This window comes from Clytia hemisphaerica, unplaced genomic scaffold (assembly GCF_902728285.1).
Source record: "Clytia hemisphaerica strain Z4C2 unplaced genomic scaffold, Clytia hemisphaerica genome assembly, whole genome shotgun sequence".
NCBI lineage: Eukaryota > Metazoa > Cnidaria > Hydrozoa > Leptothecata > Clytiidae > Clytia > Clytia hemisphaerica.
Genome location: NW_027104421.1, coordinates 111,984 through 128,581, shown reverse-complemented (window position 1 = coordinate 128,581; position 16,598 = coordinate 111,984). Strand labels below are relative to the sequence as shown.

Below are 16,598 nucleotides of genomic sequence, written 5' to 3'. Positions count from 1 at the left end.
TAATAGGTTTGATTCGAAAGGGAAGGCTGTGTGTGTGTTGTGTGTGTCGAAAGTTGTGAGAAGTAAAAATACTGTATAGTCCAAATATACAGCTTCTGTTTATGCTATAATTTTGTGATTTTCTTGAGTGAGAAGGTTTGTCAGTCTGTATTTATTTTGCTAAAATTTCAAAATGGTAAAGGGAGGAATCTCAAAAACATGGGATTTTTGCTTGTTGATGAACGTTTGGTTTAGAATTTTTAATCTGTAAATATGGACGACTCCTTCTTTCTTGGAGGAATTAAAACATTTTATACTTATTTGATGGCTTTGCACCCTTTCTTCCTAGTACGTTAGCAAAGTATCATTTCACTTTATCTTTTTGACATGAAGAAACATCAGGGGAAAGTTGGGATGCTCAAGTTCAGAACTTAACTTAAAAGCTTTTATTTTCTTACAGGGTTATATCTGGTGTTGTTTTTATTTTTTAGGATTTAAAAATATTTAATATAAAAATTATTTGATGTACCAGAACGGCCACACTATGTATCCTCAAGGAAGACATGCTGTAAGAAGCTTTAATTTTGCCAACATGCCAAAATATCTATTTTTTTAAGGTTGTTGACAACAGAAAAATCAAACTCTAGGATATTGTATCTAACAGAGAAAAATTACTCCTTGACTTAGGAAGCGCCTTAAGTTTTTTGAGATTTGTTTTATTTTTTCCATCGTCAGTTGTGCTTGTCGTCTTTAAAGCTTTCATGGATTTAGGACCTTTCACAGTAATCTACACATAAGGCTCACAAGGCTTCGATGGCCAAAATGTTAAGGACAACTTAAGAATACTTTAAGGCTTCACGGACTCTAAAATGGATAAAAATACTCACAAAATGGTGAAAATAAGAACATTTTTGAAAGCTTCAAAAAAAATTTCTACTTTGAATTTAACACTGATTAAAATGTAAGATTTGAGTATCTTATGGCAATTCTGAATATTTTGATATCCAATTTCCACAAAGTACGAAGCTCTAAGCTGCACTCTCAACCATACCAAATTTTAGCTCTCATCCGCACCATCGCACAACGCGCCAAAATTTGCCCATCAAGTAAAAATAGTGAAAAACAGCCCAAGTCATGCACCATGTTTAAAATCTTGACTTGATCAAATTGTTCAAAAAAATTGACAGAATCACGAATTGAAACTTCTTAGCTTAAGCAAGCAGAGAAAAAAGCCTGATTCAGTCTACTTTTCACTATTTTTGTACGATGAACAAATTTGGGCAATTTTCGTTATCCTGCCAAAAATCTTAATTAGGATGAAGTAGAGTTACCTCTCAAACTATTTTTTGAATTGAATTTTTATAGAACTTCGGAAAATGGAACATGGGAGACGAAAGACAAAAGGTGAGGATCTAATACATCTCCTAATTAATGGTGATGTCATGTTATATAACTAAAAAACACTAGCCCAACTCAAGCAATATTTATAATTTTGTTATTCTCGCTGTTTTAATGGGCCCCCAGCTGTCTGCGTGATTGCGTGAATGGGTTTTTCACTTGGGTGAATGCGTGAAAATTGAAAAAAAAATGCGTGAATTGGAAAAAAGTTGCGTGAACGTGAAAATTCATTTTTTGAATGTGTGAATGCATGAATTTGGGAAAATTTTTTCTTAATTGCGTGAATTGAAGGTCCACTGAGGGGCCTCTTTACTCCAAACGTGGAGTTTGCTTGATTTATGCTGGAAGTTTCGTGGAAGCGTGATTGCGTGAATTAAAGGTCCGCTAGCGGGGCCACTAATAACATTTTTTTGGAGCTATGATTATTATATTCAAGTCACAAAACGGTGTTGCATTATTTGTTCATTGATTATATACCTAAATATTTCAGAAAAATTTATGTTTGTTATGATGGTCTAAAGCGTGTTTCATTTCAGTCATATTATATTTGAGCTTTTGTTCTGTTTTTCAGACTCCAAGTCAACCCAGTGGTCAACCATATCCAAAATTCTCAGTTACAGAAGCTTGCGATCGCATAAAAGAAGAAGTCAGCTATCTTCAAGCCCAAACACACAGGTATATTCAAATCTTAAAATTATCATTATTTTTTGCAGCAAATGACACGATATGAAAATTTCTAGGTTTCAATTGATTTACAATATTGTTTTCAAATATGATTTTCATTAAGTTCAAAAATATTTAAGGAGCAAATTCTGTAAAAATTAAACATTTTTCTGTAAAAATTAAACATTTTTCTTTTTTCACTTGATCATTTTTCATAGGCTCTTCTATACGTAATGTATTTTAATTTCACATTGCCTTGTGGAAAAGAAAAGGCTTTTGAACTAGAGTTTTTTATGAGTTATTAGTATAGAAAGTTTACTTTAGTAGTTCTCTTTGTGTTGTGATGCTTTTCTCTTGGTGGTTGATAAGTTGTAAACCTAATATTGACATTGCTTCTCTTTTCAGAAGCTTTCAAAAAATCCTGTTTAAATTTATATGACAGGTAAATAGTGGCATAGGAATTGTGAAAACAAAGTTTGCTCATGCTAAATCAATATTGAAGTTAGGTTATAGAAAGTTGTAATTCCCTTTTCTCTTCCTGTCTGAGAAAGACTTCATTGCCTTCTTCTTTTCTCTTGAAAGTTTTTTAACTAAACAACAGTTGTGAATTTAAAATGTTTCCCTCTTTTTCCCATAATAATTACTTCATCAGATTCTTTAGAATATTCTCCATTCTCAATTCATGGACTAAAAAAACTTTATTTGCAATGCCACCATCATTAATTACAATATTTTCAAAACTTTACATTTTGTAGAGTATTGAGTTTATGATATAAGTTACATATCAAGTTGAGAAATATTAGAGAAATAATTTTAAATATTTGCACAATGTTAATATTATATTTTGTGCTTTTTTTGTAGCTTAAAGTTGGAAATTGAGAAGCTTGCATCAGACAAGACTGACATGCAGCGAGCCTATGTAATGGTTGGTAACAACCCAATTCCATTTGTTTGTTTTCTTATTTTTGTTTGTGCCTCATTATGTTAAGAATAAAAAAGGAAAGTAAAAAAACAAAGTGATTAAATTAAGGCTATTGCTGATTATAATATGATAAATGGTAATAAACTTGACATGACATTTTAATGTGAAAAGGAACTGAAGTGTAATAGAGGTTTCTCAGCCTTGTGTGACTTTTTTGTGATCATCCTATCATCAACAAATTAGCTATATTTTCATCCCTTTGATGATCTATCCCTTGCCAATCGACACGTGTTTTTTTGTAATCTCTTTCACTGAATTGTTAACACAGGAATGCTGGCATCCCCTTTAAATTACTTTTTCTCATCCATGATCCAATCACTTATGTCACATATTTCATTTCGTGTATTATTGCATTATTGAAACGAGTAGGGATTTGAAAGATTTGTATTGTCTCAAGCAATATTTGAAAACAATTTAGAAAAAAAAGGCTGACAACAAAATTGGCTTTGATAGTCATTCGAGATCTCTTTGACAAGAAACATCTCTTTTTTGTCACACTTTTATTACTTCAAACTCTCTTCCCACCCTCTCTTGAGAAGTGATGCCATTGTATAAACAAAGCAATATAATCAAGAAAAACAAGATTAATATTTACCCAATGACACCAAGTATCTTACACTTTATTAAAAAGTTCATCAAATGCACCATTATTTACATTATGATGCTGCACAAAGTAATTAAAATCAACTAAAAAACTCCCCCAAAGCTTAGTATGAGACAATAATATATATTTGACCTCAATCAATGAATGTTTATTTGGAAATTAGAAAAATCAACACGTTTAGGGCTGAATTTAACTATTTTTTGCTATGCAATAGCTTAGCATTTTAAGACCTTAACACCCACCCTAAAGTTCACAAATGTAAAAAGATTTCATGCATGCTCCTTGATTTCTGGATAGTTTTATTTAGAATCAATTTCAACAATTCTTTTTTCTAGTACTATGAAATGTCATATGGCCTCAATGTTGAGATGCATAAACAGGTATTACAACTTTCTTTCTCTGGATACAAATTGCCTTTTTTTATTCGTGGACACAAATTGCTGGAAATAAAAAGGTTTTAACCCTAACCCTAACCCTAACCCTAACCCTAACCCTAACCCTAATTCTACGTGATTTGTTGATTTGTTTATTGCTAAGTTGTAATGTATGATTTTTAAGTTGTGCTGGAATTTTGCAATGGTACACGATCTTGTCTGTGTCTGCATGTGTCAATGTGTCCTGTGCATGAAACAATATCAGATATCAAGCTATTGGTTTTGATTTGTGGCTTCTGTGTGTCTTTATATTTAGTAACATACACACACATTTCATAAAAATAGCTAAAGTTTAATGATTTTAAAGCTTTGGTGTTTTCTCAGTAGATCAAGTTTTTTTTCCATTTTTAATACTTTTCTGAGTTTTATGACTTATTTCAGCTTTGAAAGGTTATATTTATGATTTGTGTATTTTCTCTCTTGTGTTTGAATATGTTTTGCATAATATTTTATGGTTGGAGGATGGGAAAGTAGGTCAATGAATTTTCGACAAAAACCACAAGAGTAATGTCTATATGAGTATTGAATCTCGGGTTAACCAAATCAGCCTTTATGTCATCATACTATACAAACTATTATAATGCCCCATTCATTATAACACAAGTGACCGTAGTACAGTGGTAGAGCATCCGGCTACGGTTCGCAAGGTTGTGGGTTCAACCCTCAGCCGGGTCATACCAAAGATTCCCAAAATGGTACTTGATGCCTCTCTGCTTGATGCTCAGCAACTAAGAGAAGGATCAAGGGTAAGTGGAGAAATCCAGGGAGAAAGAGTGGCGCCCTCCCCTACCTTCAGGCAGATAGCTATCGAAAAAGGAGCCTTCGGGTCGCCTCACCACCATTCATCATGACAATTTTTGTATTATTCAATTATTTTTCTTCTTTTTTCTTTATGATTTTCAGACTGAAATTGCCAAACGGTTGAATGCAATTTGTAATCAATTACTGCCCTTCCTTTCACAAGAGGTAAGCTTATATTTATCTCTTAGATTGTTCGACCATACTCCTTTCAGAAATAGGTGCTGTTCTAAGGTCTCTGTTTTTTTGGAGTCAATGTGGTGGTGTTCTTTGCTTGGCCCGAAATGAAGATGCCTTCATAACCAATGATGTTGTTCTGTCTAACAAGATTTGTTTGGTTTGGATTGAACTATGAATAATAAGTTTGAGTATACCAGAGAACTCTTCAAAAAGGGTTCCACCTCTTTTTCACAATTTATCAATATATTGATAGATTGTAATATTGAAGTTTTTGAAATATTAACAAGTTGTCGTCCATTGTTTCGAACCATGAATCGAATATCATAAAGATCTTTTTGCTGATTTATGAAACCTTCAAAACAAGCTATTTTCCGTTTAACAGAAAACTTTCTTTTTCGATATTCAACTGTTGAAAAAACCACAATGATAAATCGAATTCACGATTCAATGAAACAAAATCCAAACAATAAAAACCCACGTAAAGTGAATAGAATATTGATTATGTAGCAGCATTTTGTGGTCTAAAGTGTGTAAAAAATGTTAAATAATACCTCTTTGACCTCAAACCTAGCCTATATCTCATTCAAGTTGGGAATTTCATATTAAAATGTTTTGAGTAAGACGACTCATAAATATTTCGCTATAACAGACATTTCTTTTAATCTCCTTCTTCTAGTTATTGTAATGGAGGCTTAAAAAATTCCAATTTAATTTATCTCTAATCATTAAATGTCACAATAAGACTTGCCAAATCAAAAAAATATAAATTCCACGCCTTAAAAATGCAAGTTTCGTGAAAAAAATCCAGTTTGTTTTGACTGAAAACACAGCAAATTATCTTTCTTTAAAAAAAAAAACATGTTGAACTTTGCAAAGTAAAAGGGCAATCTTTCGCCTAGCACCCTCTGTTCAAAAAGGAGTGAAAACAAAACTTTGACGTTTCATTTCAAGCCCTCAATGACCATAATTGGATATGTTGAAGAGACAGTTATTCGCTTAAATAACCTAATGTTTTGACACGTTTGAAAGGATATAAAAGCCTCCTATTTCAACTTTAAAATATAATACTCATCTTACAAGCCCTAATATCATTCTCTGTTATAACATAATACTCGTGTTACTTCTAAATAATATTCAAAATTGCATAATAGGGTTTGTTTATTACTTCGAGTTTAGTCCCCCCTCTTGATGTTTTTGTTATTGTTTCTTTCCTTGATTGCTATGCTTTGTAAGAGAATTTTTCAATGGCGTGATTTTTAATTTTTAACGAAGCATTCAATAGATAACTTTCTCAATTATTTCATCCCTCTAACACCCTAACACTCTAATAGCCAGGATTTCCCCCTTTTGGGGTCCTTTTAAGGATACGAAAACCTTAAGTGAAAAAAATCTCTAAGAAAGACTCTAAAACAAGCAGTTTCTTGGGTTGCCTTCAGTCAATAAAGGACACACTGGCATCATACACATTTTTTGTATAAAAACAAAGTACTGTGTACATAAATTATATGAGCACGCTTCAAGGCAAATAAACTTTATGAACATTTTATTAAGGCTTTGCAGACTTTGTTTGGCAATTGTACAAAAATACTTTCAGCAAAGGCTTCAAACATTTTGTTCTTATAAAAAATCTTATTCTTATTCTTATATATCATCTCATCAATCCACATGTTTTGTTGGTTACCTAAATCCAATTACAAGATTCTTCTGTTCTGTTACAATATCTTTTTCTCTTATCGAAGAAACATATTTTTCATAACACGTCTTTTTATAAGAACATCCAAAAATTTTAAAGTCTTCGGATATTCCTAACTTTTTTAGTTCTAATCCTAAAAATGTTCAAAACATGTTCATATTTTTCATAACACGTTTTTTTATAAGAACATCCAAAAATTTTAAAGTCTTCGGATATTCCTAACTTTTTTAGTTCTAATCCTAAAAATGTTCAAAACATGTTCTTATTTTTTTCCATTTTGTGAGTATTTTTATCCATTCTCCTAAGAAATTGGGTGTTTTAGATTCCCCAAAGCCTTAAAAAGAACATTTGTTCTTAGCATTTTGCCCATTGAAGCCTTATGTTCTTACAAAGTTTGTTCTTATAAAAACGTGCAGTTCTAATAGAAATCTGTTGATGAGGATGACGATTTATTGTTTTGATTTTAGGAAGATTATAAATTGATAAGGATATGATGAGATTATCTTCAAAAACGTCAGGTTAAAAGATTCAAAACCACACTTTGAAATTAATCAAATTCATTTTGCAGACCCTTCATCAATTATTTCATTTTGGCAATTAACATTGAGCATTGACATTAAGAATCAACATTTGTGTAATTTTGAGTCGGAAAACCTCGAACAAACTTTACAAAATCCAAACAAAATTTTTACTCCACTCTTGTCAGAGCACTCAGTCGATAAAACACCCGGTAATAAGAATAGAGTCAGTCGATGAGGATTGATGTTTTCAAGAACTACTTTAGTGCTTCTTTTAAAATTGTATATAACATATAGAAGCTTTTTGGTGATTTCCGCCAATATATCCGCAAATCGAACGTTCGCTTCCATAATGGCGGCATTAACGTGATTTAACAACACATGAAAAACATATTGGCTTTAGGGCTAGAATAAAATCTCTAACCTTTTCCAGGCAAGAAAAAGTAAAGCCACTTATTTCCCATCCAGGACGCGCCTAGAACGCGTCGCATTCATGACGACGGATTGTATCTAGCGGTTCCTTTGTTTTGGAGGACTGCATTTTTTTAAGTCTAACGATGGATTTTACTTTCAATCTGTCGTTTGTGTAAAAACCACGCGCGGGCTTCCTGGATGGGAAATTAAGTAGCTTATTTCCCATCCAAAAGTTTCTACCCTAGCCCCTTTGAGGCTTTTAAGCAATCAGTTTATATTGGCCTTATTCCAATGGAAGATAGTGAATTTCACTTTTATAAAAGCTAATACGATTTTTGTAAACATTAGAAAGGACGTCCATGTAAACTGACACCAAATTTCATTATCTATCACCGATAGCATTCTCTCTTTACGTCATCAAGGGGTTTCGAGAGGGCTACCACGAGCCTCGCTTGACTGTAGGAACTGCAGCGCAGACTTTTTCAAATAGGGGGAACCTTTCTTAACCAATTTAAAAGATCTCTTAATAAACAATCAACATTTATCAAATGTAATTTCAAGACATTACAATTCGAGGCTAAATATTGTCGCAACCACCGAAATATCCAAATATTAGTTTTTCAACTTCTCTCGTATTGACTAATTATTTGAAATCTAATTTCTATGGTAATTTTCTGAAATTCAAAAATCGTATTTGTTTTTCTCAATCTCTCTTTCGTTTAGTTGTTTATTTTCGCTTTATTTATTTTCTGGTGAAAGTTCCAAAACTAATGTTTGTTTTTGTCCTGATTGAATTTGGAAGATGATCTCCATGGAGTTTTTATTACCTTACCTTAGCTGCAATAATTTTAAGGGTGGGAAAGGGTGGTGGGGCGTTATTTCACCCTTCTAATGATATCATGTTATAAACTCATGGTCTGGAACTTGGAAGTTTTAGGATGCCTGGTCTTTATCTATCGCTTGTTCGTAAACAGAGGAGGCTTTAAATAATTTCAAAGGCACCGAGGGTTAATGAGGCATTGTTAGAAGAAGGGGCCAGAAAGTTTGCAAAGTTACAGATGTTCGAGTAATAAAGATTTTACTGTATTTGAAGACTCCACTGTATTTCATTTTTTAATAATTTCACTTTTTTTTATCCACAGCACCAACAACAAGTCATGCAAGCAATCGATCGTGCGAAACAAGTAACCATGTCTGAACTTAACGCTATCATCGGTGTAAGTTTTTGTTAGTTCAAAATTTGTTGAAAATCTTTCGTTTTATTTGAAAATAGACATCCCTGTTTCCGCCAATATCCTCTGGGTATCTGGGTATTTGGTTACATATTTCTTCGTCAAGTTAGTCATAAAGTTCAGACTATATTTTCGACGTTTTGATAGCGACTTGCGACGATGAGACTTTTGAATGCGAGAAAATCTTCAGTTCTCTCAGTCAAGAAAGGAAATCCAAAAGGCTTTCATATGTTTTAGTGTTAATAAGCTCGCCAGTCGTTTTATTTCATCAAATTTAAAATTTTCTTTTTCCTTATGTTTAGCAACAACTTCACTCACAAGGATTACCGCATACTCATCCGCCCGGTGTCAGTCTTCCACACCCTTCCGGTCTTCCACCGCCCCATCTCCCACCCAGCTCATCATCTGGTCTTTTAGCTCTATCAAACGCTCTTTCGTCTGCTCAACATCTACCAGTTAAGGATGAAAAAGATCGAGACAGAGAGCGGGAGCGAGAGGGTCTACGCGAATCCCCGCTTCCACCGCGCGGTCCGACTTCTCTGTACGCGCGTAACACAACGGACAGCCATTCCTCCCACGGTAGCGACGACGGACGTGGTGCGTCAGAAGATTACCATAACCGTAAAATGTTGGGTTATGAGAAACGCGATCTGAGCAATTCACAACCCAACTTACCGGGACTGAAACCCTCAAATAGTGGTAGCAACCCAGGTATGTTATTGTTTGAAGCCATTTCAAATTTAAACTTTAAAACAATCAATATATTTTGGTGTTATTACAATCTTCAATTCTTGTATTTCTTATATTACCTTGTATTTTCATAAGCTTGAAGATGGTGAACTATATCGCTTGAAAAAAAAAGACAAGAGTCATATATGGAAAGTGAGAGGTAGTCCTAGGACTAAACTCTATTTAAAGAAATTTACGACGGTAACAACATGATTGTAAGAAGAGTGGGTTAGAGGCCCAGTAGCTGTAAAACTCCATAATAGAATTGACAAACGAATGGAATGATAAGATCCATAAATTGTAAAGATGTAAGATTGTTTCATAGAGGTCAATAGACCTGAGAAATACACTTCTATAAATTGATTGTTTTTAAAATTTAAACCCAGGTTCGCGTTTCGCCAAATTTCTTCAGTCTCTTTTTGCTTACCTATTTCTATACTTTTCATACGGATGGCAAGAGCTCCGAAATCATCGAGCTCTATAATCGCATCGCTAACCAACTCTAGTAAGCCATAGTCTGAATCACATACCTAAATAGAAACTTTTTCTTTGATAGACGATAAGCAGAAGCTTAAGTAAGCTAAATCTAGTAAAATATTTCTTTTTGTATTTCTTTTCTTTCCCTATAAAGGGTTTAAATGTTTATCGCCTGAAATCATTTTCCCATTTCGATTCTTTACCCTTTTGATAGGTAGCAACAGCAGCGCAACAAACCCTCCTTCGGTTGCCGGTGGAACGGCAAATGCGACGGCACCGAAAAAGAAGAAAGAAGATAAAGAGGAGAGTGACCATGAGAAAAGCGATGGAGAACTTGTCGTAGATGATACCAACGAGGTTTGTTCCCTTATCCCTTCTAATAAATCATAACATTGGATTTTACTTTCAAGGGTAAAGAATCTGTGGTAGCGGTAGTTTCAAGGCAAACGATATAAGAAATAAACATCAAGTACGAGTTGCGCGTTCTCAGTAACGAACGCAATAAAACAAAACGTCTTCTCGAGTTATTCTTCTTCATGTATTTTGTGATTCTTCGTCGCAAATTGAATATGGTTTTAATTTTGATATTACCTTTTTAAGGATCGTTCATCTCCCGCCAACGCCGCCCGTAAACGCCTTGCCAACGGTGAAGCTTCTCCGCCCCGAAGTAGTTCCGTTGACAAGAAGATCAAAAAAGAACCAAGCGGCCGTGACAGTGTCGATCGCACGCAACACGAACGCGAACGTGAATCACGTGAGGCTCGTGACCGTGAACCAAGGGACGCGCGTGAAAGGGAAAGAGCGGAACTTGAGCGTGAACGCGGTAAATCTCCTGTACCGTATATCGGAAAACACAAAGTAAGATTTTCAGTTATTTTGAAAAAAATCATGATATTCATGACGTAATGTTTTATACGGAAACACCCAAAAAAGGCCGGGTCTTTGTCAATCATTTTGAAGTTAAACAATAAAACTAGTAGAAAACGCCTGGGCTATTTTGGGTACTTCCGTATGAAAAATTACGCCATGAGTATCATGAATAGCTCTCATTCTCTTAAAAAGAACACGCTAAAAAAGGCTTTATTTTTTACCAGTGTGTAATGATTTTCTGTTACAGTAGACCAATTCTGATCCTCAATGAAGCTTCGAATAATCAAGATTCTACTGTACATTAATTTGTGCGAATCTTTGAATTATGCGCTCCCTAATTACTGTTACCACTTATCTTTGTTTATACAGTGGACATTCTCTAATTCGACGTTCTACTATTCGATAAGCTCCCGTTTTCGATCAAATTGAAAGTCACCGTCAAATTTCCTTAAGAAACTCACATAAACTACGCTCTACTATTCGACATTCTATTATTCGATAAGCTCCCGTTTTCGATGAAAATTTAAAGTCCCTTGGACGTTTTTCGCTCTCTTATTCGATTTTTAGCGTGTAAAAAGGCCTTTAGGACGGAGTTCGAAATTCAAATTTTCGTTTTTTTGCGTTTGAATTATAATTTCGAAATTCGATTCCTCAAAACTTTTCAAAACAGGCAAATATCGAAAGTTTTCTTCCGAAGAAGTTAGGGTTTCAGCAAGAACTTAGACATTTGTCCTGATTCGCGTTCAAACCAATCGAGTCTCGCTTATATTTTTCTTTCTCAGCTCTATAATTCGATATTTACCTCGTGTTTATCGGATAAGGGAGACTTCCTACTATTCCATACGCTCCCGTATTCGATGAAAATCCGATCCCCTTGAAAATCGAATTAGAGAGCGTCAACTGTATTTAGTCATCAAATCGCAATGATACCATCACGTAGAGTAGCTCCATGTCATTTTGTTGCTAAAATTTGTGAATTTAATTTCATTTTTAGCCTCTAGATTCGAAAGCATCCAGCAGCCCAGGTCACCAATCACCCGTTGCTAAAGTTTCACCCATTCGCAATGGTCCAGGATCATCATATCTGCCTTTCATGCCGCCCCATAGCTCATCAGCCGCCAGCGAAGGGCGTGATAGTAAGTTTCTCTTTTTTCATCCTCATTCGGAGTACGGGCAAGATGTCTCTAATTCGAATATCAGTATTCAAACTCCAAGGAAAGGAGTATTGTCCACCCTACCTTCGGGTAGAAGCTAAAGATTGAATCGATCGGATCGACCTCTACTGCGGTCGGAAACTTGCTTTCTTTCTGTAATTTGAAAATCATATTTGATCGGGTTTTTTAGTCTCTGAATCCATTCATTAGTTAAGACGAATTCGAATTTTTGACTTTTGGCTTCCGCATTATTTACACCAACCTTTTAGATAATTAACAACTCTTATTTTAAAATCTTTCTCTTCTATTCTCAGGTTTACATTACAACTCAAGACCAGGCATGGTAAGCATATGTCATAAAACTCTTCAACTGATACTCAATAAAAGTCTTTAGGGATCGATATATTTGAAATTATTGATTTTGGACAGATTCATGCATTGCTCGTTTGGTTGTCGTGAGCACTGTCTGAAATATATGCATTCAAGTCATAATAATAGCTCGAAGGTCCGACTGTTCACCCCCTCTATTGATTTTTCCTTTGTACATAAGGGCATATAGTTTACCTCAACATGAAGATCCTTTTAGATCATTAAAGATACCGAATTTTCCGGTAAAAAAATTAGGTTCATTGTCGTCCCGTATTGTTTCTAAGATCTCTAGACTTTCTTACAGATTGAGATTCATCCTCTCTCTTCTGGAATTTTATAGAGCAGTCTCTAGGCACAAAAAACCTCTGTGGTTCTCTCAAATAAAATTGTCCGACGAGAATTGTTGACGAGAGTTAACTATAACATATTTTCCATTTTTAGCCTGTATTCGAAGGAACACGCGGAATGCTGCCTAGTTTCGGTATCCCAAGCGGTAAACCGGCCTACTCTTTTCACATGTCCGGTGACGGCCAACTACAACCGGTCCCTTTCCCGCCAGACGCACTTCTCGGCCCGTCTATCCCTCGACACGCTCGACAACTTAGTACGTTAAACCATGGAGAAGTGGTATGTGCAGTGACAGTGAGCAACCCTACTAGACATGTTTACACGGGCGGTAAAGGTTGTGTGAAAGTGTGGGACATCAATCAAGCGCTCAACCAATCAACAATCACCAAACCGGTATCTACCCTCGAATGCTTAGTAAGTAAAAAATGTTTCTTTTTCGTATTGTCAACTAAGCCTGTATTCACAAGGCTAGGGCACACGGTTTTTGGCAATATAGCGTTTTCGGTGCTTTAAAGATTTTTTATATTTACTGATTTTAAGTTTGCGCCTTTGCGCCGAATATTGGTGACTGAATCAAACTAGCTTAGATTTCTAGGCTATTGTTGACTGTACTCATTGTCAATAACTTTTCATTCTCAATTTAATATTTGTATTTCTTTAAAAAACATTACAGACAGCTTCACACCTTACAGACTATTACCAAATATGAATTAAAAAACTTATTTCATTCTCATTATAGATAGCATTCCGTATTCTTAAAAAGGCCAATATTGTGAACCTTTTATACGTTTACAGGACTGGTAGCCTCTATTTAGCAAAGTGTTTCATTAATCTCTTATACGGCTAAGGTCGGTGAGCCAAAGTTTCATTTTATCATGAATAGTTTTTAAACTTTCAATAGTCCGATATATTATCATGAAGTAAGCTGTACTAACTCCCAAACCTAATCTCTCAACTTTATTCTCTTCAATTTAGCGAGACATATACATCCGTTCTTGCAAACTTCTACCGGACGGCCGCACGCTGATCGTAGGCGGAGAAGCAAGCGTTGTTACGATATGGGATCTAGCAGCGTCTACGCCTCGCATCAAAGCCGAACTCAACTCGAACGCACCAGCCTGTTACGCTTTAGCCATTAGCCCGGATTCCAAAGTATGTTTCAGTTGTTGTAGTGATGGAAACATTGCAGTGTTGGATCTCCACAATCAAACAATCGTCCAACAGTTCCAAGGACATACGGACGGCGCCAGTTGCATCGATATTTCACCGGACGGGACCAAGCTATGGACGGGTAAGATTCAATCCTAATGATCAATCATTAAACCTTGCTCGCCTTACTTTCCAAGATCCTGCTCAACTTTTTTATCAATCAGAGCGCTGATTAGCTAATACGGTACACAGAATATAAGCAATCAATTTTGTTTTCAGTTACCATACGCTTTGTCTTCAGTTACTACGCCTTATCGAGTATATGTTACAGTTGACGCTCTTTAATTCGATACGATCCATTATTCGATAAAGATTGAAAGTCAAATCAAATTCTCCTAAACGACGCTCTACTATTCGATGCGCTCCTCCCTCATTGGAAGAAAATCCGATTCCAATTGAAAATCCGATTCCAGTTGAAAATCCGATTCTAATTGAAAATCCGATTCCAGTTGAAAATCCGATTCTAATTGAAAATCCGATTCCAATTAGAAATCCAACTCCAGTTGAAAATCGAATTAGAGAGCGTCAGCATACTCTTACGAGTGACCAGGCAGATTATTAAAATACCTCTTTCAAAATAATTTAATTTAATTATTTTCTTCCATTTCCAGGTGGGCTTGATAACACAGTTCGATCTTGGGATCTCCGTCAAGGTGTACAATTACAACAACACAACTTTCAATCACAAATCTTTTCACTCGGTTACTGTCCCACTGGTGATTGGCTGGCTGTCGGGTGAGTGACCCAGAATTTAAATTTTAGAAGGCGAAAATCAGATTCTACCTAAATATATTTTTTTTACATAAGTGTTTCCGTTTCATATCAGGCACATATTTCATATCAGGACAGTGTCTGCCTATTGTTATATTATGCTGATATAAACAAAAAGATTTCTTCCTTTCCTCTTTCTGACCAATCTTGCTCCACATCCGTGTAAATTCAATGCGAAAAAGCTTGTAAGTTAAAATTGATGAGTAAGCAAATGATATCAGTCTTAAAAACAAAATCTTTAACCCCGCAGTTGATTCTTAACCCACTGTCACCTTTCTTTCACGTAGAATGGAAAGCAGTCACGTTGAAGTACTTCACGTCAACAAACCAGACAAATATCAACTTCACCTTCACGATAGTTGTGTACTTTCTCTCAAATACGCCACCAGTGGTAAATGGTTTATCAGTACTGGAAAGGATAATTTATTGAACGCCTGGCGAACACCGTATGGAGCTAGTATCTTCCAGGTAAGCTTTTTAGATAATATATACTCAGCAATGGTTATTACTGAGGTTAAGCATACCAGGATAATCACGACAACGGACGAAAAATTTAATAGGCTAGTGAAAATACGAAATTTGTTTGGTTGAAACTCACTAGCCTGTTAAACTTTCGTTCGTCGTCGTTATTTTACCGATTTACTTAACCTCAGTATTGTTGCAGCTTTGTCAACTTAAAAACAGTAAGATGATTAAAGGTCACTAGCCTCTTGAGATTGTAACCTTGATTCGTAAGATTCAAATTGATTAAATGTTTTTATTCAAAGGAAGGCGCCTGATTTATTCACGTTGACTCGATTATTAGGTAACAAATGGTGTCCATCGTTGTGTAGCTTTTTTCAAAAATATTGAGAATTGAATGAATTAAAATACAATTATTTATAAACAGTGTTTTATGCTGGCGCAATTTTCAGGCAATTTCATTTCAATTAAGATAACGTCAGTGTGAAACGCCGTGTAGTAATTGCAAGTTAGTTGTTCATTTCTTCATTTCTTGATATTTCGCTCGAATTTTCTTGAGTACAGTTGACGCTCTCTTATTCGACGTTCTACTATTCGATACGCTCCGTTATTCGATGAAATTTAAAGTCCCCGTCAACAAGAAACTCTCATAAACGACATTCTACTATTCGATGCGCTCCCTATTCCCCTTGAAAATCGAATTAGAGAGCATCAACTGTACTTTGCGGTTCTATTTATCTCACTGTTATTCAATTACGTAATCTTTCGTCTCTTTTTCCTTCTTACAGTCTAAAGAATCGTCTTCAGTGCTAAGTTGTGATATTTCAGTGGACGATAAATACATTGTCACTGGATCTGGTGATAAAAAAGCAACACTTTATGAAGTCATTTATTGATGAGGTGGTGGTAGAGGGCGGAAGAGAAAAATGAGAAGAAGTTGGTCATACTTCGAAACTACCCCTTAACCCGTGTTGTGGAAGGGTGTTATTGGAGCTTGTTGTTTTGGTCTTTCCCAATTGCCGAAGTACGAAAGAAGTTGGAGTTTAACAGAAAGAAGATTCGAACTTTGGAGTTTCTTGTTATTAAACCTGAAATGGATTTTCGCATGTTACTGTTGAATATCCGGAAAGATAGCATAATGTTTACATATCCGAAGTATGAAAAATAATAATGACGGAATGCTGTGTGCGGTTGGGATTTTTAAATTGACCGTGATAGACGGAATGAACAGAGACAATGACACATGTTACACGAATACTGTTTTTTAGAAGAGTTGTTTTGATTGGGTGAAACTGGAGTACGTAGTTAAAAATC

At 35.2% G+C, this 16,598-nt stretch overlaps 2 protein-coding genes across 3 annotated transcripts in view; both read left to right on the top strand.

Moving 5' to 3' along the window:
* The window catches only part of LOC136820351 (NADH-quinone oxidoreductase subunit B-like), a 201,439-nt gene that overhangs the window by 106,736 nt on the left and 78,105 nt on the right, over nucleotides 1-16,598 (top strand). The gene's annotated exons all lie outside the window — the stretch shown is intronic.
* Nucleotides 471-16,554, top strand: LOC136820356 (transducin-like enhancer protein 4). 2 transcript variants are annotated; one of them, XM_067076542.1, is made up of 17 exons: nucleotides 471-547; nucleotides 1,345-1,383; nucleotides 1,949-2,052; nucleotides 2,902-2,959; nucleotides 3,962-4,006; nucleotides 4,964-5,026; nucleotides 8,806-8,880; nucleotides 9,198-9,606; nucleotides 10,316-10,458; nucleotides 10,702-10,959; nucleotides 11,966-12,107; nucleotides 12,440-12,468; nucleotides 12,936-13,256; nucleotides 13,818-14,133; nucleotides 14,663-14,786; nucleotides 15,110-15,290; nucleotides 16,073-16,554. In XM_067076542.1, exons 1-17 carry the CDS (start codon nucleotides 503-505, stop codon nucleotides 16,178-16,180), a joined length of 2,460 nt encoding a protein of 819 aa, XP_066932643.1. In that variant the 5' UTR covers nucleotides 471-502; the 3' UTR covers nucleotides 16,181-16,554. The 2 variants fall into 2 exon arrangements, with proteins under 2 accessions (XP_066932643.1, XP_066932642.1); XM_067076541.1 differs by having other exon boundaries at nucleotides 2,902-2,965.

Bases quoted from the DNA above. Each gene is read 5' to 3' on its own strand.
- LOC136820356 (XM_067076541.1), top strand. From the start codon at position 503: ATGTACCAGAACGGCCACACTATGTATCCTCAAGGAAGACATGCT. The intron at 1,384-1,948 runs GTGAGGATCTAA...TCTGTTTTTCAG, and splicing joins TGGGAGACGAAAGACAAAAG to ACTCCAAGTCAACCCAGTGG. The intron at 2,966-3,961 runs GTTGGTAACAAC...TCTTTTTTCTAG, and splicing joins TGCAGCGAGCCTATGTAATG to TACTATGAAATGTCATATGG.